Source organism: Pygocentrus nattereri, chromosome 7, assembly GCF_015220715.1.
Source record: "Pygocentrus nattereri isolate fPygNat1 chromosome 7, fPygNat1.pri, whole genome shotgun sequence".
In the NCBI taxonomy this organism is placed as follows: Eukaryota; Metazoa; Chordata; class Actinopteri; order Characiformes; family Serrasalmidae; genus Pygocentrus; species Pygocentrus nattereri.
In genome coordinates, this window is record NC_051217.1 from 44,805,874 (window position 1) to 44,826,677 (window position 20,804).

The following is a 20,804-nucleotide window of genomic DNA, read 5'->3' on the forward strand; positions in this document are numbered from 1 at the left end:
AGTGGTGGTGATGGGAACCAGTGGTCACCTAGCCGCACCATATATATACAAATATAGCCATTTTATTTGCCATCCAGAACCACCAGTGAACCCACCCGAGTCTTCTGAGTTTATATGGAGTGTTGATGAAGGAAAAATAGACATAAATCTGTTAATGTTTTTCTACGGGGGGCCTTTTTTGCCCTGTGTGAATCCCTCCGCCGTGAATAGATTGAAATACATTTTAAGCCGAAACATTTCATGTAGGAACTTTCTGCGAGGAGCTTTTAGAGGGGGACGTCTGGTTCCTATCACCACCACTGTGAGCAGCTCTGACTCGGTGAGTTTCTCTAGAACAGAGCGTTTCACACCAAACCGCCCTGAACGGCTCTGTTTACATTCTAACCAGTTAATTATGTAGGAGTTTTTGAAAAAGTGGTGGAGTTCCCCTGTTAAAGTCTTAACAATGTCATCCCTCTCACCACCCACAGTAATGATTTCCTGTTTACGCTCACTAATGCATTAGAAAGCATGTAGTAATCACTATATGTAAGCAATAATAATCACAGCACTAATATTTTGTCCATATCAGGCAGCCCGAGTGCCAGTCTGTAGAAAGTAAAAGTAAAGCCGACTGCAGGTGAAGCCTGTAATTCTCTCTGGTCTAATCAGTGTTGATGTCCACTCATGAAAGCTTGGCTGCAGCTGTAACGGTCAGTCCATTTTTAGCTTTAGTGTCATGTTTCAGCTTGTAAGGGTTACGATGGAGCTAGACGGACCACAAGACAACATGCAGACTACCTCTGAGTGCATTAGTTTAGCATGTCGAGTCTGCATCTCAAATCGGGATCAATACTCGGACCGCAGCCTCTGGAGCACCCTAATGACCAATTGGGCTAAATATAAACCATAAATACGTTAATAAATAATCTGGATGAATGAAAATGCCCTTAATGATGAGACAGAAACTCTGTCAGATGTTTTCCTCATCTTCCTTGCTTTCCTTTCAGGTGGAGTATCAGTGCGAAGGCTTTTTGGAGAAGAACAAAGACACAGTGAATGAAGAACAGATTCACGTGTTGAAGGCCAGTAAGGTCAGTGAGGCCGCTGCTCCGTTTACTGTGTTACTAGTGGTCAATGGTCAATGCCAGAGTCTTGTTCCAAATCACCCTTAAAACCAGGGCCGTGCCTCATATCACACGCAGTACCGGGATCTCGCCGTACATCACATTCAGTACTAGGACCTCGTCCTGAATCCTACTCAAAATCAGGGCTGTGTCTCGAATCACGCTTAAAACCAGGACTTTATCCCAAGTCGCACTCCTTACCAAGGCCTTGTCCCAAATTACTCACAGTACCCAGCCTGTGCCCTAAATCGTGCACGTAATACTAGGGTTTTGTCCCAAACCACACTCAAGACCAGGGCCTCGGAATCGCACTCGAGACCCAGACGCGCATAACACCGGGGCCTTGTCCCAAATCACACACAGTACCAGCACCTTGTTGTGAATCGCACTTAATATATGGGCCATGGGCCTTGTCCCAAATCAAACTGTAGAGCCCAAATCACACACCAGGGTTTTGTCCCAAATCATGCTCAATACCAGGCCTCTGTCCTGAGTCACACTCAATACGAGGGGCTTGTCCTGAATCACCCTCAAGATCAGGGCCATATCCCAAACCACCCTCTAGACCAGGGGATTGTCCTGAATCACACTCAGGACCCAGACTTTGTCCCGAAACCCACACAGAATATCCGGGTTTCATCACAAATCGCACTCATACCAGGCCCCTGTCCCGAGTCACACACAATACTGTGACCTTTTGCCAAATTATGTCCAATATCATCAGGGCGCTGTCCCAAATTACTGCCCACGTACTCCCTACAGAGCTCCCTTCACGCTTAAAATACCCAGAGTAGTACAACAGACTTTCTATTTAGCTGGTGAATGAATTTCTCCTCTGTGTGTTTTCCTGCACACAAAAAACCACACCAATGAAATGACTCGCACAACTCGCCGCCTGTAAAGCTCTGCTCAGAAGCCGAAGGGAAACACTTGTGCCATGGTGTGTGCGTGAGTGAGTAATACGGAGAGAGGCCCAGAGAGAGTTTTCTGGAATAGTGAGGATTTTTTTCCAATGATTTGACCTTAACTGAGAAATCTGGTAAGGTCAAGGGCAACGGCACCATCTGCTGTCTGATCTGCGTCACTGCATTACATAAATATTTTTTGACTGTGAACGCTGGGGTGGTCTTTGGCCTTTAGGATTCACAGCATACTCAAAACTCAGATTCTCAAACAGACAAAAACGAGTCATGCTTTGTCGTCATTTGTCTTTGCATATAAAATTCCCCTGACTGTCCTGTGTTGTGAACACAGGGTTCAACCATGATTCAGCAGTTTGTCACATTTAACAGCTTCTTGGCCCGTTTCCTTCATTCCTTCGAGTTGAATGAAACCAGTTAAGCTGCTTGTTACTACATGAAGTCGTTCATTTGGGTCACCTGGTGAGCAACACCAACCTCAAGTTTTCCTGCAGCTAAGTAGCAGAAATAAGAGAAACTCCTAAAAGCCAACGATTCAAAATGAACTGCTGGAATGACGTGTTTTGTTTAGTCAGACGTGTTTTGACTGCTGTGTGTGGAGAACTGCGATTGAACCACCACCAGGCCGGTCCCGACAGAGCCTGCCGAACGCCAGCAGGGTGAAAAACTACATTCCGCTTTCTTTTTTCCCAGCGTAAGGCTTTTTTTTCCCAGCGTAGGGTTTGAAATGCTCGTGTCGTGAAGCCTTGCAAAGCCAAACCTCTTTTTATCACAGCCACAACCAGCAGTGCGCAGCTGCAGCCCTGCAGACCAAGCTGGGCGAAGGTTAGCCCACCAGCTAATATGGGTCACATTAACGTTGCGTGAAACACTCAGGGTTACGGTTACACTCGTTCACTTCCCCAACACTGTTGGCTTCCGAAAATCGCAAACTTTGTATTTGAAGCTGTTTTATTTATCGCTGCTGTCGGAAGAAAACCTCGTATCTCCATTTTTGTCGTTTTTCAGTTTTTGACATAATTTGAAAACACTTCTTGGTCTTTACATTGTGTGTAAATGTCATGATGAACAGACCAAAAGAAACAGTCTAAAATGACTGGGAAAGACGTCTGGTTCCATTGACTTACATTAAAAGTGAAGTAAGTTTTTACCTTTTCCTGTAAAGTTACCGTTTTGGAGATACAAGGTTTTTTTTTCCAACAACTGTGATAAAAACTTTATAATAATAATTATATTTAGTGTAAATGTGTTGTTGTTGTTATTAGCTGTGTAGCCTGCAAATCAGTAAAATAAAGTAACAAACATAAAACAGTTTAGAGCCTCGCTGGAGGGAAAATGGTAAGGAAGAGATGCTCACTGAGGAGATTTTGCATAAAAGGCGAATTTGTTTTGAAACGTTATTAATACTGTAAAGTTCATTTATGGCCTAAATCAAGCTGCACATCATTGAATATAGATAGAGGCAACATTTGGGAACATAGGATGCTGAATTGGAACAGATGGGGCGACGGGCAAATTCAGGGTTAGGTTTATAGAAACGAGGTTTTAAGCGATTTTTTTTTTTTTTTTTAGCGTACCTCTGAAAGCATTTACCTGTGCTAACGTTAGGGTGCTACCTCATTAGCATTTTAGCCAGCTAACTAGATTACATGCTAGTAACAGAGAACCTGTAGGGAGGAGAATTCCCGCTCTGTAATGTCTTGGGGTTTTCTCAGACACTAGGGGGCGCTCCCAAGCGAGTCCAGAATGAATGGGCTGATATGGAGCGATTGAGTAAAATCATAGTTTATAAACGCTGAAACATTTTAATGTAAACGAATTTGATCATTTCCTGAACAGACCAGCATAAAACACTTTAACAGCGCTGTTTTATTTAAGAGCTTTTAAACTCGAGTTATAGGAGTTTAAAACGGCGCCTCATGACGTCAGAGAGCGTGAACAGCCAATGAGCTGCTCCGCTCGCCCATCAATCATCCCGCTCTAGCAGTAAAGCCCCGCCTCCCGTTTACTGTAGAATAAAGGAAACAAACAGGTGAGATTTCTCTGTTTTTTTAGCCAAATCCCTCCGTCTACTGTCTAAAACTGAAGGAAAGTTCTGGTTCAGTGATTAGAAACTATTTAACTGCTCGTTTTTAGCCGTTGAGCTCCATTCACTCCCATTGAGGACTCACTCACAGGCGCCCTCTGCTGTTCAGCAGTCCTGTGTTTGATATAATAAGAGAAATAGGAAGCGGCCAGGCTCCTCATGAACCAGCTCTGCTAGTGATCCCAGTCCAGAGCAATTTAATTTTTAAGCTGTGGTGGTCTGTGCTGGTTTAGCTGGTTTGCCCCAGCCTGGTCATACTGGTTGACCAGCATCGCAGCATCAAAACACAACACATGCTGTTTTTGTTGGTGATCAGCTTATTAATGTCCATTGCTGCTGACCAGCATACCAGCTTCCAAACTACAGCATGTTCTGGTTTTGCTGGTGACCAGTCCGTGCTGGTTTGTGCTGTGGGTGGAGGAAGCCCCAGCCTGGCATACACCTCCTAGACTTCCTCACAACTTGCTAGCCGCGCATTATGTAGTAGAATCTTCTCCAGGAACAGCAGAAGTCCAGTAGGACCCCATACTAAATGTGACGTGTTGTTCTTTCCTGCTCATGTGATGAACCTCTCAACATTTGTCACGTTTTTCTCTCTCACAGTATTGAAGTGTGAGGGTAAGAGTGAGTAACGCCCAACGTCGTGCTAATTCCTGCTAATGCTTGGAGCACCATTAATGCCTGAACGGTAGAATCATGGGACGAATTAAGGTGCCTTAATATTAAAAAGCCATTAACCCTGTCTAGCAGCTTATCTCAACTCCAGATGCTTATCCTGGGTTAGCTTTTTAGGAGCTAATTAACTCTAGAAACCCGATCCACGTGCAGCGGCTGGGTTCACGCTAACGTTCTCATTGCACTTGTTCAGTGTGTGTGTGGGATGTTCAGTTCTGCTCCTGGAGCTCCAACCGTGTCCAGCAGCTGAGACATATTTGGTACCAAACCTGAAGTTTGGTGTCTTGCCCAAGGACTCTTATTGCTATAGTGTAGGCTGCTGCCCTGGTGGGGGATTGAACCCCAGTCTAGGCAGAGGTGTTACCCACTACACTGTCCAACCACAGGTCACTATAGGTGTGAAAGCTCATGGGCATCCGTTAACATGGCGCTAAGGGCATGCCTCAGTCTTCAGTCGCCTCAAACCATGTGGAGGTCCTCTGATCTCTAATAGGCTTGGTTACGTGGTTTCTGATACTGTATGACGCACCATTATGGATAATTATGGACTACAATACACAGTTTGGGGCACATATGTGATCATTTAGATATGCAGTGTGAGTGAAGGGACAGCATGAGACCCTCTCCAGGAGCAGAGCGCTTCCTTCTACTGTATTCATCACATCGACATCAGAGGTTTAGTGCTTTCTCCAGTTTTTCACAGCCCAGTTCACTCATCAGCTTTCATTAAGCTTTCCATTGGTTGACTGGGGGGTGAGTGGGAGCAGAACAGCACTAAAGTCCCTCTAAACTCTGCTGTGCTGTAGAGTTCGAGACCCCATCCTGTCCGCCCACCACCAGCCGTACGGCAGAAAACGTCCAGCAAGTCCAGCGCCAAGTGGCCGTGCTCCGACTGGCCTCTCTCTCCGATTTATATATTCACTTATTTATAGATTTATTTGGTCCTTATTCTAATTATAGCTTCACATTGATAGCAATGTGTTTATTATTAGTAGTTGTGATGGTAGTAGTGATGTTATTATTAGTATAATAATTTATATAATAATAATAATAACAATACAAATCTTAATAAGAATTTCTTAATTAACAGTTTGTTTGTATTATTATTTATTCCATTGTGTGTTTTGTGGAGTTTGTGCTTTCTGTCCTTATAGTTCTTAATTTTATTATTTTTCATTAATTTTTATTTTTGCATTTTATATCACTGTGTCGTTATTTTGTCATTTGTTTTTTTTATTTGTTTTCTTTTATCGCTTCTTTTCATTGTTTAGGGAAAAAAAAATCAGGCCTTACACAGAATTAAGAGTTAAGTCTAAGACCTGACCTCTAACCCTGGCTTCTCCGGTGTGCGCTTACAGCCTCTCTGCTGGTGGCTCGGTGGTGGCGGCTGTAGCTGCTCTTGCTCAGAGAAAGCAGCGGTTCACACTCATCTCCTGTCTGTTTAATGGTGCTGTGGATGATGTACTTCTTCTGTTTTTTGATCTCCTCTCGTCTGTTTGTTTGTTTTTCCCCATCACGTGTTGTCTATGTGTCGTGTGTTGCCATGACAACCCGTACCGCTGCAGAAGGTAAAAGCGAGTGCTCTTCTGAAATGCCACGCTGGTCTCTCTCTCTCTCTCTCTGTCTCTCTCTCTCTCTGTCTCTCTGTCTCTCTCTCTCTCTCTGTCTCTCTCTCTCTCTCTCTCTCTGTCTCTCTCTCTCTCTCTCTCTCTCTCTCTCTCTCTCTCTCTCTGTCTCTCTCTCTCTCTCTCTGTCTCTCTCTCTCTCTCTCTGTCTCTCTGTCTGTCTCTCTCTCTGTCTCTCTCTCTCTCTCTCTCTCTCTCTCTCTCTCTCTCTCTGTCTCTCTCTCTCTCTCTCTCTCTCTCTCTCTCTCTCTCTCTCTCTGTCTCTCTCTTCCTCTTTCTGTCTCTCTCTCTCCCTCTTTCTCTCTCTGTCTCTCTCTCTCTCTCCTTCTCTCTCTCCTTCTCTCTCTCCCTCTCTCTCTTTTTCTCTTTCTCTCTCTCTCCCTCTCTCTCTCTCTCTCTGTCTCTCTCTCTCTCTCTCTCTCTCTCTCTCTCTCTCCCCCCCCCCCCCCCCCCCCCGACCCTCTGTTTCTCTAGAGCTGCCACAGTAGGATGCATGCACACAGAGTGGGGTTCTTTATGGGGGGGTTGCTGCTTCAGCATCTTAGGCTTCCTGCTTACAGCTGCTGCTGAGAGACTCATTTCTCTGAGTTTTATCGATCTGTTCTGCAGGTCTGTAGCACTGCAGCCCCGGGGGACCTGCTCTGACCACAGCTAACACGGACTGCCCCTCACTGCTCACACTGCCTCATCAATTACATTTACATCCAAGCTGTGTTCTGTATCTGTGCTGTTTTCTGCAGGCGTGGGTGCACGGTCACTATCAGCTAGAGTCAGCCGATGGATGGATAAACAGATAGACAGGCAGACCCTTCATTCATTTCTATTACAGTGGCAAAATTACATTCAGTGAAAATTAAGCACTATAGGATCCGGAGTTTGGTTTATGTGGAGAGGTGCTGTAATCTGAGTGATAAATAGCGAGGACAGTGATTTTAATGCAGTACGAATCTGCAGCGTCTGTGGTTTTTACAGTCTGCTGAGTGATAATCACCTTCTACAATGGGGTGAACTGTATAGTCCTCCTCTTCTAATCAACATCACAGTAATGTTATAACAAAAACCTTGTTCAGTCTTGTGTTTAAGGCCCTTTTTTAGGTGTCATATTTGCCATTTAGCTGCACGCTGTGTTGTTATTGTTCGGGAGCGTGGCTCCTGTCACACAACGCTGCCGTAAACATTTGCGTGATGATATTTGGATCCGGGCTAATTGCGGTAATTTGTGGAAATTACAGAGATCCTTTATCCAGAACGAATCAAATCACACACAGATTACATTATCAGACCTCGTCTGGTGACATAATCCTGCTCCAGTAGAGCTTTGAACAAATTCCATTTTTACCAGGGTATGAAGAGCATATATGTTGCGGACCGTAACTTGCTGCGTAAAGGTTATTCTTTGTTAAATGAGTGTACATAATTTAAAACCGTCAAACTGATCTGCAACGTTAAAAGCAGTTCTTTACAGCATCTCTGAGACAACTAATCCAGCTCCAATAGGGCTAAATTTTCACAAAGTTACATTTTTATAAACTTAACCAAAACTTTAGCTAATATTTTAAATAAAAACAAATGAAATGAAGTGCGTTAAATCAGTGCGCTACAATTTGCTGTGTGTTTGATTTAATTGGTTTTCTGTCTGTCTGTCTGTCTGTCTGTCTATCACTTTATTAATCCCAGAGAGACATTTGCATGTTACAGCAACAGCAGAGGAATGGTAAAGGAGTATTATTGCAAGTAAAGGTAATAGTGATAAATAAACATAATTAAATAAATGTGAGTAGTTCTGTTATAAAAGTGAAAATAAAGAAATTTAAAAATAGGTTTAAAAAAAAATTTAAGATAAGTAAAAATAACAGTAAAAATAATTTTAGACGCCAGTCCTCCAAATAAGTGTAAACAAGAGATATGATAATCAGCAAAGTACAAATGATCTGCATGGTCCAGTAAAAATATACAGTTACAGCAGGTCACCAAGTGCAAAGAATGCAAACAGATGAGCTTAGTCAAAGAATTGGCTCATAGCAATAGCATGGGTTTTGGTATCCTAGTGACTTTTTAGGGTGAAAGGCAGCCCAACTGACCTCAACTTGATTACAAATAACTGCTCCGGCCTGTTTGGGAGTTGTGGTGTGCTGAGCAGCGGTGTGTTGTGTTGTTCTGGTCAGGTCGGTCCCATTACGGCCTTGGTTTTCCTCTCTTGCATGGTGCTTGGCCCCCTCTGATTGCAGCTCGTCACCTCTAATGATGAATGCGTCTGGAGGGAGCTGCTGCTTTTCTGCTGATGCCTCTTTATTCTCTCTACCTCTCTAAATCAATAGGGCTGCTGTGGGTTCCAATGCATATAGGCATATACTACACAGAGGGGGTTGAATGTTTATAGCAGGGTAGACCTTTATGATCATGAAGAAACAGGACAAATATATTGAAAATGATGTTATGGGAACATGGACGGTTTTCCAGATACAGATTAAGGCATCTTCTTCAGCGAGAGTCTTCGTCGAGGTTTGATCTGTGTGTGGAAAGCTGTCCGATGCTTACTAACCTGCTTTGTCTGAAGGCTGCTCAAATAAGAGTGAACGCCTGTTAAAGCGATAGTTCAGTGATTCGTCCAGTGAAAATGTGCATATTTCCCCCCAACCTCAATTGTAATCCATCAGCCAAGACTTGTTTTATTATCTGAAGGTTGCTTCTTTACTTTTGGAGTTGCCTAATTCGTCACCCACGTATCTCAAAGCATGCGGAGGTGTTCAGAGTCTCTGCTAGACTTGATTATGTGGTTTCTGACACCGTGTGAGACGCTTATATGGGTCATTCTCCATTTGGAGTGGGAAACCATACCACATCACAAAGGCTGCGGGGCTTAAAAAGATGATAAAATATCAGACGCAGCTCCAAAAGTCAGTATCGTACATTTACGCAGTTGACCTAAGACTAAAGGACACTTTTCCCTTACAGTTTGGTCACTGTTGTTATCGAGAGTCTTATCTTCCGCTCTATTACACTGCTTCCTTGGGTCGAGGCTCATCAGGGAGGAAGCATCTCAAGGCGAGAGAAGGCGAGTCCGTGCTTGCTCACTGGGTTTCATTCGTTTATTAATCATTTTGTTTGTCAGGCAGCTCACACTGTCTATATGTCACCGGTGTTATGTGCTTTAATAGCTAGGTAGTTCAAATTTTGTCAAAACATAATTTTTATTACTGATTTTAAACAGTTGCACAAGTTGACCGGACGGCCAACAAGTCATCCCATGTGCAAAATCCTCAGATTGAACCGGAAGGTCACTGGTGTCAACGTCACTGGTGTTACACCATATTCATAAAACACCAGGAATTAAGCTCTCCTGCTTGCATATATGATACCAGCAGGATGGCATGCCCACTCCTAGTGGTAAAGGGGGAGGATTTGCCCCAGGTGGAGGAGTTTAAGTATCTCGGGGTCTTGTTCACGAGTGATGGGCAGAGGGATGGTGAGATCGGCCGCAGGCTGGGACAGGCGGCAGCAGTAATGCGGTCACTGTACCGGACTGTAGTGGTGAAGAGGGAGCTGAGCCAAAAGGTGAAGCTCTCTGTTTACCGGTCGGTCTACATCCCGACCCTCACATGTGGTCATGAGCTTTGGCTAAGATCGCGAATACCCGTGGCAGAAATCAGGGCGGTGGCTGTGCTCTACTTGAGGTTGTGAGGAGCTCGGTCACCCGGAACGAGCTCGGAGTAGAGCCGCTACTCCTCCGCATTGAGAGGAGCCAGCTGCGGTGGTTCTGGCGTCTGATCCGGATGCCCCCTGGACGCCTCCTGGTGGGGGTGTTCCAGGCACGGCCTAGTGGGACAAGACCCCGGGTTCGTCCTAGGACCCGCTGGAGGGATTATATCTTCAAGTTGGCCTGGGAGCGGCTTGGGGTCCCCGGGAATGAGCTGGAGGAAGTTGTGGGAGACAGGGTCATCTGGGATTCTCTGCTCTCCCAACTGCCACCATCAGCCTATCTGGACTAAGCGGGTAACAAAGATGATGATGATGATGATAACAGGAGATGTTAATGGACATATTAAAATGATGTTAGTTTTGGTATGAAAGATCATTTTTTTAAATGGCTCGCCTGAATCCCCACTGCACATGGAGAATCACCCATCTATAAATATGGATTAAAGTAAATCAGCATAAATAAAAACAGCAGCAGAGCCTAAAGGTTGCCTGTTATTGCGCTAATAATGTCATGACTGCATTTGACTACATCTGAGCTTTCAACTGAACTATCGCTATAAAGCTTCAGTCATTGGTCATATCACCGGATACTTACACACTGAGCACCGTCTCACCGACAGTGGCCACCAACGTTTATATTATCAGCAAAAGTGATCATCTTTTATAATTAAAAATCCGAGGGTTCTGTATAAGTATGCGCTCATACTGGCCTTCCACAAGGTGAGACTGTCCTCAGCTCTACTCTGCACAATTGTTAAGGCCATATTGGGTGTAATTCACAGTTTGACCTGCTGGTGGAGCTGTTCCGGGATGAGGAGAAAGCCACCAGCCCGACTGGAGTGGCTCCTGCCACAGGGGGGCGCACTCGCCTCAGCGTCAAACCAGACAAGGGCAAACCAGACAAGTCCAGCAAGGAGCACAAGAAGACAGTGGGACTGCAGGTGAGGGGTTATTCCCTAATGGTTCTTGGCTTGGACGTGCGGTTCTAGGAAAAACCTTTGGTTGGTTTTGAGCTTGTACGCTATGCCGAGGTTCTTTAAAACTTTAAAAAGGTATTTTTTCCATATCCGAGAGATCTGTGCCTGCCAGGTTCTCCCAAAGAAATAAAAGCTCGTTTATCCTCATCACTTTCTTGTTATATTTGAATAAAAATCTCATGAATGTGAATCAAAAATAACGTCCACACCAAGATTTCAACAGTATGGAAAAATATGAGCTTCATCAATATTCATGTCTCCCACACTCTGAAAAGTAATGGTTCTTCACGGGATCTTTAGGTAGGAAAATGTTTCTTCATAGAGCTGTGAACATTCAAAGAACCCTTTTCGGTATTAAAGGGTTCTTTGCGTGGTGGAATGGATGGAGATTGATGGAGAATAGGGGGTGTATGGTTCTACGTAGAGCCTTTTTGAAAAGGGTTCTATATAGCACCAAAAAATGTTCTGCTATTGTTACAGTATGAACTTGTTACAATAGAAGATCCCTTTTTGTTGGTATGTAGAACCATTTAGAGCACTTTCTTCATTAATTTGAAGAACTATGTTGCCGTGCAGAGAACACTTTAATGATGCTAAGGGTTCTTTGGGTGTTCATGGTTCTATATAGAACAATTTTCTCTACTAAAAAATGCTTGAACCATGTTTTGTACCATGTTTTTAAGGGTGTTTTATATAAATAAATCTAGAGCACATTTGGGCAGAAAGCATCACGACACAGTTTCCTGTTCCTGTATTAATATTAATAATAATAATAATAATAATAATAAGGCCACAAAGAAATAAGGTGTATGGAAGCTGAGCGCCACATTTTAAATTTAAAAATATGACAGATCATTTTTTACAGTTTCTTTTTTAGTTCTTGTCCGTTTCTTAGCTATTAAACAACTTTTGTTTGTTTGTTTGTTTGTTTGTTTGTTTGTTTGTTTGTTTGTTGCCCCTGCAGTTCCGGAACTCTCTGCAGCTCCTGATGGAGACGCTGAACGCCACAACGCCGCACTACGTCCGCTGCATCAAACCCAATGACTACAAATACGCCTTCACGTAAGTCGCCTGGCAGCCAGCCCTTCTGGCCGTTTTTGTCCGACAGGCTTTTGAAAACAGTAACTCTGCTCTTTGACATTCATCGACAAAGCCGGAAGCATCTTCTAACGTCTGCTGCCGCTCATCTGACCTCAGTCGTGAGGAAATGTGAGAAGGATGCAGCTGTTTGGCCTCTTGGCGACTCTGTGGCTGATTCAATCAACTCATTACCATACGCTTCTATACATTTCTGCACAAGCAGTTTACCAGCATATTAAAGTACAAGTAGATTTTTGTAGCTTCAAAATACATAATTCACACATTTTCTGAGAGACTTTGTTGTGGGGGAGCTGGAGCCCAGCAGTCATTGGGCGGAAGGCAAGAAACACGCTGGACAGGTCAGTATAGTAATAAAGAAGCTTAGTAACACTGTTAAAAGTGCAAGTAATTGTTGTAATTCCAGGTTTGATCCAAAGAGGGCAGTGCAGCAGCTGAGGGCATGTGGTGTGCTGGAAACGATCCGCATCTCTGCTGCAGGATTTCCATCCAGGTAGCGCTAAACTTTAACATAGGCATTATTTATATATATATTGGATATAATTTGAAACTACCTGTTGTCCTTTACATTGTATGTAAATTTCTTGATGAGTGGAGCAAAAGAAACGTCCCAAAATTATATGGAAATTATTCTGGTTCCATTGACTTCCATTAAAAGTAAAGTAGGTTTTTTCCTTCCCCTGTAAAGTTCCCATTTTCCCATTTTAGTTCCCAGGAATGTATAGGATACATATAAGGCATTGCATTGTACTTGTAGGTTTGTTGTTATGTTTTTTTAATTGTGGCGTTTTTTTTAATATGTGATTTTCATATTCAGGTACTATTTTGACCATTGCACCTAATTAAAATAACAGAAAAACTAAATATTGTGATGCATGTTGTGTATCTTTAAAATGTCTTGAGGTATTGTGATATAATATTTTTACTATATTTGCCACCCATAACTTGTATAAAAATGTTTATCGCTGCTGTTGGGACAATATCTCATATCTCCATTTTCATCAATGTTCATTTCTTTACATAACTTGAAATTTTATCTTTAATATGTGTCAAAAATTCCGCATACCAACAGAAATGGTTCAAAACTACTTGGAAAATTTTTAGATCCATTTACTTTCATACTTCTAGAAAGTTACCAGATGTAGAAACCTGATAGAATTCTTTGAAACACCTTCTGCCAAATACAGATCATCTCACTTTTATTCTGTGCCTGTGTTCAGGTGGACCTACCAGGAGTTCTTCAGCCGCTACCGTGTTCTGATGAAGCAGAAGGACGTCCTGCCTGATAAGAAGATGACCTGTAAGAATGTTTTGGAGAAGCTGGTGCAGGTAGGAGCTGTTTAACTTTGGCCTCCATGCAGTATAACCTACAAATGCGCTACGTTTGCAGGATCTTAACATATTAAGTAGAAAGCTGTTTGGGTCCTGGAGGTGCAACTGCCAAAAGCCCCACTTGTTTTTTCCACTTGTTGCGATGTCAGCACACAAATTGATTCTTTGATGGTCTGAATGAAAATGGTTCAAGTTGAAATGCATTAAATTTGCAAAAATTCCAAACTCTTTCAGAACGAACTGAAGACTGAATGGATTTCCCTCCATAATGCCTCCTAATCTTTGTCTCCAGGATCCAGATAAGTACCAATTTGGAAAGACGAAGATATTTTTCCGGGCGGGGCAGGTGGCTTATCTGGAGAAGCTCCGGGCGGATAAACTACGAGCTGCCTGCATCCGCATCCAGAAGACCATCCGCTGCTGGCTGGCCCGCAAGAAGTACCTGCGCATGAAACACGCCGCGATCACCATCCAGAGATACGTCCGAGGATACCAGGCCCGCTGGTGAGACCCACACTCAGCAGTCTGTGCTGCTACCACATAAACCTCACCCGTTCAGCACTGGGCCAGAGAAAAAAGACAGCTACGCTTTTAAATCTGTCATCGAGTTCAACGTGTACAACCCCAATTCCAGTGAAGTTGGGACGTTCTGTAAAACATAAATAAAAACAGAATTCGATGATTTGCAAATCCTTTTCAACCGATATTGAACTGAATACACTACAAAGACACAATATTCACTCATTTTGAATTTGATGCCTGCAACAAGTTCCAGAAAAGTTGGGACAGAAACTGGAGCTCTCCGTGAGCCGCCGTGTTTCCTATCACCATGTAAAAGATGCGCGAGGCTTCCTTTGTTGTTGGAAGCTCCGTATGTTTCTCAGAATCCGCTTGTGAGAGTTCAGAGTGCAGTTCAGATCAGTTATTATTCATTTCATTTCATTAATGATACCTGATGTCTGACTTGCTTTCCTTGTCCAAAAGAGTAGTTTTGTGACACAGCCTGAATAAAAATCTAACCACAGCGTTCAGAGACTGTTATTAAGAGAAAAGAGTGGATGAAACAGCAGAAACATCGTCGGCCTTAAAGCAGACGACTAGAGTTACAGTCAGGCACCAAGTTTTGGGCACCAATTGCATGTTGTGTTGATTTTGTAAGTGAAAAAATAAGTGAACACACTGTCTACAGAGACACACCTCTGCCCGTTTTAATGCACAACTACTGTTGATTTGCTGAACTTGACATATTTAATATTTTAAGTTTTATTTTATCAGTGTGTTAAACTTGGCAATTAAATGTATAATTTAATTAAAAATATTTAAGTCTTTTCTCTGTAGAGGATGTAGCTTATATTCACTTTGAAAACCATGCAGTGTAATTTGACTCTGTTCAAACGTTTCCGTACGATTTTCTATTAATTAACTGCATAATTCTGTAATTAATTGCCTTGCATGCGACGTAATGAATGGCATTTGCATCCCGTTTACATTCTGACTTTTTTTCTGCTTCTTTTGATGCTCAGACATGGCAGATGTCTCACGGTAATCTCGTTTTTGTCTGCATTTTGTGTCCAGCTTGGCTACTTTCCTGCGCCGCACGAGAGCTGCCACCATCATCCAGAAATACCAGCGGATGTACGTGGCGAGAAGCAGCTACAGGCGCAAACAGGCAGCCGCTCTGGCCATGCAGTGCATCCTCCGGGCGTTTATGGCCAGGCAGCTGTACAGAGCGGTATGCACATCGATTATCACACACAAACCTTTATTCAACTGTGATGCACCCACATAAAAGGGCCAGTCGTGGGCTGGAGGTCAGGGATCCAGCCTCGTGACCGGAAGGTCACCGGTTCGATCCCCAGAGCCAAGAGCACATGACTGAGGTGTCCTTGAGCAAGACACCTAACCCCCAACTGCTCCCCGGGCGCTGTGGATCGGGCTGCCCACCGCTCCGGGCAAGTGTGCTCACTGCCCTCTAGTGTGTGCGTGCTCACTAGAGTGTATGTGGTGTTTCACTTCACGGAGCCTTTCCTCTCAGCTTCTTTTGCTTTGCTGTGCTCTTCAGGATGTCGCTTTCAGCTGTTATGGAGAAGTTTGGTGTTTTACTCCCTCATGATGTTCAGCATGTGCTGAGATTAAAATATCTGTCGTAGAAATCATGAAAAAGTTCCATCTTCCATCAGACTTGCTGACTGACGCAGGAGAGTAGCAAAGTTTTTAATCATGGCTTTTCTTTTTTTTAGCATTTCAAAGCGACAGTACATTGTAGGCCTGTTTGTTCTTTGGGGTTTGTTCTGTTATTTTTCCCCAGGTTGCTTCCCAGCACGAGCAATTGTGTCCAGTTCCACCCACTAGTTAGGGTCCCCCAATCACACGATACCACCACTAGGAGGGCGGAAGCTTACACAGGCTTCCTTCGAAACCTGTGAAACACCACCAGATCTTCTCAAACTGCTGCTGATACAGTGTCATTGGACAGCTGACCAGGCTTGGAGGAGAACGTTAACCACCAGTTCTGTTACATCAGCTACCAGACGCCTGTGCTGGCTGGCATTGCGGAGTATTGGCGTGGCTGTAGTATCACCAGGGATTGAACTCTCTGATAGGGACAGCTCCTAGATGGTTGCACCACTTGGCCAAAAAAAATGCCAGTGCCCAAACTTTTGGTGCATCCTTAAAGGCATCTATGAAAATGAAAACTGTTAAGTTGTTTTTCTGAGCGGTAAACATTTATTTGTATTTATAACACAGCCTACCCTCATGTGTTCACGTAGTTTTAGCTTCCTCACACCTTCAAGATGCATCATCATAAAGGGGGTTCCCTGGTCTTTAGGAAAAATCCCACCCTCAGGACGTTTGTGGCATCGCTATAGGAGGAGAGTGGTAATGTTCTAATGTTGTTAATGATGGGTTCATGTGCTGTTTGAGGTGCTAATAGGCAGCTAAAGGCCACAGTGTGGTAGGCTTGGGTGGGAGATGGATCCGACTGGCTGGTTATAATTAACGCGACAGAAACCACTCAGTCATCTCAGGCATGAGACACATGACCAGAGCAGAGCGTTGGCGTGGTGAAGTGGGAGAAGTGTCGGTTCTCCATGAAATCCACACTCAGAATGGAGCGGAGAAAGAGTTGCACACTGGTGTCAGTCAGATGCCTCAGAGAAACGGAGCTAATCAGCTTTTACCTTCGTTCTAGTAAATATAATATAGGCATGGAAACACAAGACTCAATGAAATCAAATGAAACTCGAGCAGCCTGCTCTCATGTGTCAAAGTAGTTTCCTAATGCCTCCTCAATGCATCATCAGAAGGGGCTTCTCCTGTTTTTTGGGGGAAAATCTCACTACACTGGTGTAAGAGACAAGTGTGCACATTTATAACAAATGAAAAAATTAACCAGGATACCATAGCAACAACTTAGCAGCCACCTAAGATATCACTGTAATGGCCTAGCAGCACCATAGCAACCATTTGAAGAAACATACCAGCCTGGCAACCATCTGGAGCAACATATCAACCTAGCAACCCCCAGGGATGTCATAGCAACCAGTTGGCAATATCCAAGAAAACATTTGGGACACCATAGCAAGAACATAGCAGTACCCTAGCAGCCACCAGATATACCATAGCAACCATCTGGGATACCATAACAACCACCTAGCAACACCCTAGCAGCCACCTGGGACACTGCAGCAACCACTTAGCAAAACCCTTGCAACCATGAGATATGCCATAGCAACTGCCTAGCAACACCCTAGCAACTACCTTGGGATACCAAAGCAACTGCCTAGCAACACGCTAGCGGCCATCCTGGTATACTGTAGCAAACATTTAGCAACACTGTAGCGAGCACCACATATGCCATAGCAATACCCTAGCAGCCACTGGCCATACTGTATCAACTACTTAGCAACACCTTAGCAACCATCTAGAGCAACATACCAACCAGCTAGCCACTACCAGGGATACCATAGCAACCAGTTAGCAACATCCAAGAAACAATTTGGGATACCATAGCAACAGCTTAATAACCACGTGGTACACTATAGCAAGCACTTAGCAACACCCTAGCAACCACCAGATATGCCATGGCAACCACCTGGGATACCATAGCAACACCTTAGATAACATCCTAGCAACCACCAAGTATGCCATAGCAACCTCCTAGCCACACCTTAGCAGCCAGCTGGGACACTGCAGCAACCACTTAACAAAACCCCAGCAACCACCTGGGATACCATAGCAAAAGCCTAACAACACACTAGTCACTACTTGGGATAATGTAGCCACCCTTTATCAACACCCTAAGAAGCACCAGATATGCCATAGTAGCCACCTGGGATACCACAGCAACTGCCTAGCAACACCCTGGCAGCTACCTGGGAGACCACTTATCAACACCATAGCGACCACATGGGATACCATAGTAACCACTTGGCAACACCCTGTTAACCACTTAAAATACCATAGTAACCATCTGTCAGCACAATCACTGCTTTTTCTCCAGGAAATGCACTTTTCTAGTTTCTTCATCAATTTAAGTAAATAAATAATGTTGGAGGGTAATGTTTGAAACCGTTTACTGGTCCTCAGTCCACCGTAAACATTACGCTTTGGCACCCAAGACCATACGTTTCCTCACTTCTGCCCTAAGTGGACGAAACGATGGGCCACTTTCAGGTTGCTGCTGCTGTCTTTAGCGATGTGATGTCCGTGTTCATAGATAACAGCGAGTCAGTCAGTGTCAGAGTCGGAGTCAGAGTCAGTGTCAGAGTCAGTGTCAGAGTCAGTGTCAGAGTCAGTGTCAGAGTCAGTGTCAGAGTCAGTGTCAGTGTCAGTGTCAGAGTCAGTGTCAGAGTCAGTGTCAGAGTCAGTGTCAGAGTCAGTGTCCGTGTCAGAGTCAGAGTCAGAGTCAGTCAGAGTCAGAAACCTCTTAATCAAGTCTATTCGAGACACCGAACCCCTCCACCCTGTTTGGGGCGAGTCTGATGATATAGGCATGCAGTTAGCATCGTGCTGACAGGCGTGCATGAGCTTTTACTGCTTGTTGGCTACTTTGGCCCCGTGGTGTGTGAGATGCTGGTCCGCAGTCTCGGTGATGGAGGACGGATGTTTGTCGTGATGCTCCTCAGGGGGAGGGTCATGTGACCAGCCAGCGGTACAGGCTGTTTTAACGTGGGGACTGCCCCACTGACGGACAACAGCAGCTGCTGCAGTTCAGAATGCTGCTACCAACACGCTCCCTCAGTCTCTATCGCTCTGTTTGTCTTCATCTGCTCCTCGCGTCCTCCTCGGAGCGCTGAGAGCAGAATAGAGATGTGTAACATTTGCAAAATGAAAAGGCAGAAGGTGAGAAGAGCTTAGATCCTGAGAACTTGGTGAAGTTTTGCTCTGATGTGTCGAGAAACAGCTTAACATCTGTTTTTTAATCTCTCTCATTTTGTGTATTTACATATGCTCTCTCTCTCTCTCTCTCTCTCTCTCTCTCTCTCTCTCTCTCTCTCTCTCTCTCTCTCTCTCTCTCTCTCTCTGTCTCTCTCTCTCTCTCTCTCTCTCTCTCTCTCTCTCTCTCTCTCTCTCTCTCTCTCTGCAGCTGCTGCGGGAGCATAAGGCCATCATTATTCAGAAGATGGTCCGGGGCTGGTTGGCTCGTCAGTGGTACAAGCGCTCTCTGGCCGCCGTGGTTTACCTGCAGTGCTGCATGCGGCGCATGAGGGCCAAGCGCGAGCTGAAGAAGCTGAAGATCGAAGCTCGGTCTGTCGAACACTACAAGAAGCTCAACATCGGCATGGAGAACAAAATCATGCAGCTGCAGCGCAAGATCGACGATCAGGTAGCTGTTCGTCCGTACCAGCCCCCAAAACCTTTTGTCAGTGCTGCCTAATTTAAAGGGCTCGTATCATGGAAAAACGGAATTTTTATTATTAGCCCTGCCTAATAAAACTCCTATTTAAGCAATGTTACTTTTCCACAACCATTAACACGTTTACCCATGACCCACCCACCCATGCACCTTGATGATGATAAGCAGCGCTGCCGCAATACAGAGCAGAAAAATGACTCGTTTTTACATCAAAATCACAAGTTTTGCATTTTTTTAAAAGTTTAAAGCCTGCATGTCTCAAAAACGTCTCAAGTTTTAACGGCAGAAATTAAGCCTGATGGCACAGAGCTCGTGAACTGCCAGTAGAGGAGTTAGACCAAACAGATCAGATCCAACCGAACATCCATGTGTTGTGACATCACAACCGCAACTTACTGGCAGTCTGGCGCACTGCATTCAGGGTTCAAGCTGCAAGCCAGAAAACGTGGATATTCAGGCCCCTTGGTAAAAATAAATAAATAAAAAATAAATAAATAAAAACAGGCCTTAATTTATAGAAATCAATCATGATTTAAATCACAGTTGAATCACAATTTGATATTTTTCCCAAATCAGCCAATCGGAACAGAGCTCATTTGCATACAGTAGCAAAAAAGCCTACTTAGCAGATACATTTGATAATCGTCATGTAAAATGAATTATGACAGAGGGGGAAATAAAATACAAGAAATACATCCCTGCTGTCGGAACAAAACCTCGTATCTAACAAAGTGGTGACTTTACAGGAGAAGGAAAAAACCTACTTTACTTTTAATGCAAGTCAATGGAACCAGAATTTTTTCCAAGTCACTTTGGGTCCTTTTTCGTGATCCATTCATCGTGAAATTTGCACACAATGTAAGGAACAACAGGCATTTTCAGATGATGTCAAAAACTGAAAAACGACATTTCCGACAGTAGTGACCTAGAACGTGGTCAGCCAGTATAATTTTCTTTAAAAATGGATAAATAAATTGGACAAATCTCGATGTCTTCACTTAAGTGCTTTTACTTTACGGGCAGATGCGATTATCAGTTTGAATTTTTTCCAATTCAGCAAAAATCCACCTTTGTCGTTTTTCAGTTTTACTTTGTTTTTTACGAACATTTTACCACTAAATCTTCTCCCTTTCGTAGAATAAGGATAACCGCTCTCTGACTGAGCGCCTGAGCGGGTTGGAGGTGACCCATGCTGCGGAGAGCGAGCGTCTGCGGAGGGAGCTGAGCCGGTTACGCTGCGCTGAGGAGGACGCCAAGAACAGCAATAACAGAGTGATCACGCTGCAGGAGGAGCTGGAGCGTCTGAGGGCGGAGCTACAGAACACACAGAAGGAGAAAAAGGCCATAGAGGAGTGGGCACAGAAATACCAGGACGAGATGGAGCAGGTGGGAGCGGGCGAGACCGCTAGGATGGGGCGGTGTACAT

The 20,804-nt window shown here is 44.1% G+C and overlaps 1 protein-coding gene across 5 annotated transcripts in view; it reads left to right on the plus strand.

Annotated features, from left to right (window-relative positions):
* The window catches only part of myo5aa (myosin VAa), a 109,802-nt gene that overhangs the window by 61,251 nt on the left and 27,747 nt on the right, over positions 1–20,804 (plus strand). For 3 of the 5 annotated variants that reach the window (XM_037539730.1, XM_037539728.1, XM_037539731.1), the window contains exons 14-23: positions 990–1,073; positions 6,353–6,355; positions 10,894–11,052; positions 12,053–12,150; positions 12,593–12,679; positions 13,407–13,515; positions 13,811–14,022; positions 15,094–15,250; positions 19,109–19,348; positions 20,516–20,764. In XM_037539730.1, coding sequence (XP_037395627.1) covers positions 990–1,073; positions 6,353–6,355; positions 10,894–11,052; positions 12,053–12,150; positions 12,593–12,679; positions 13,407–13,515; positions 13,811–14,022; positions 15,094–15,250; positions 19,109–19,348; positions 20,516–20,764 — 1,398 coding nt within the window. The remainder of the gene's footprint in view (positions 1–989; positions 1,074–6,352; positions 6,356–10,893; positions 11,053–12,052; positions 12,151–12,592; positions 12,680–13,406; positions 13,516–13,810; positions 14,023–15,093; positions 15,251–19,108; positions 19,349–20,515; positions 20,765–20,804) is intronic. The other 2 variants (XM_037539729.1, XM_037539732.1) reach the window with 1 other exon arrangement.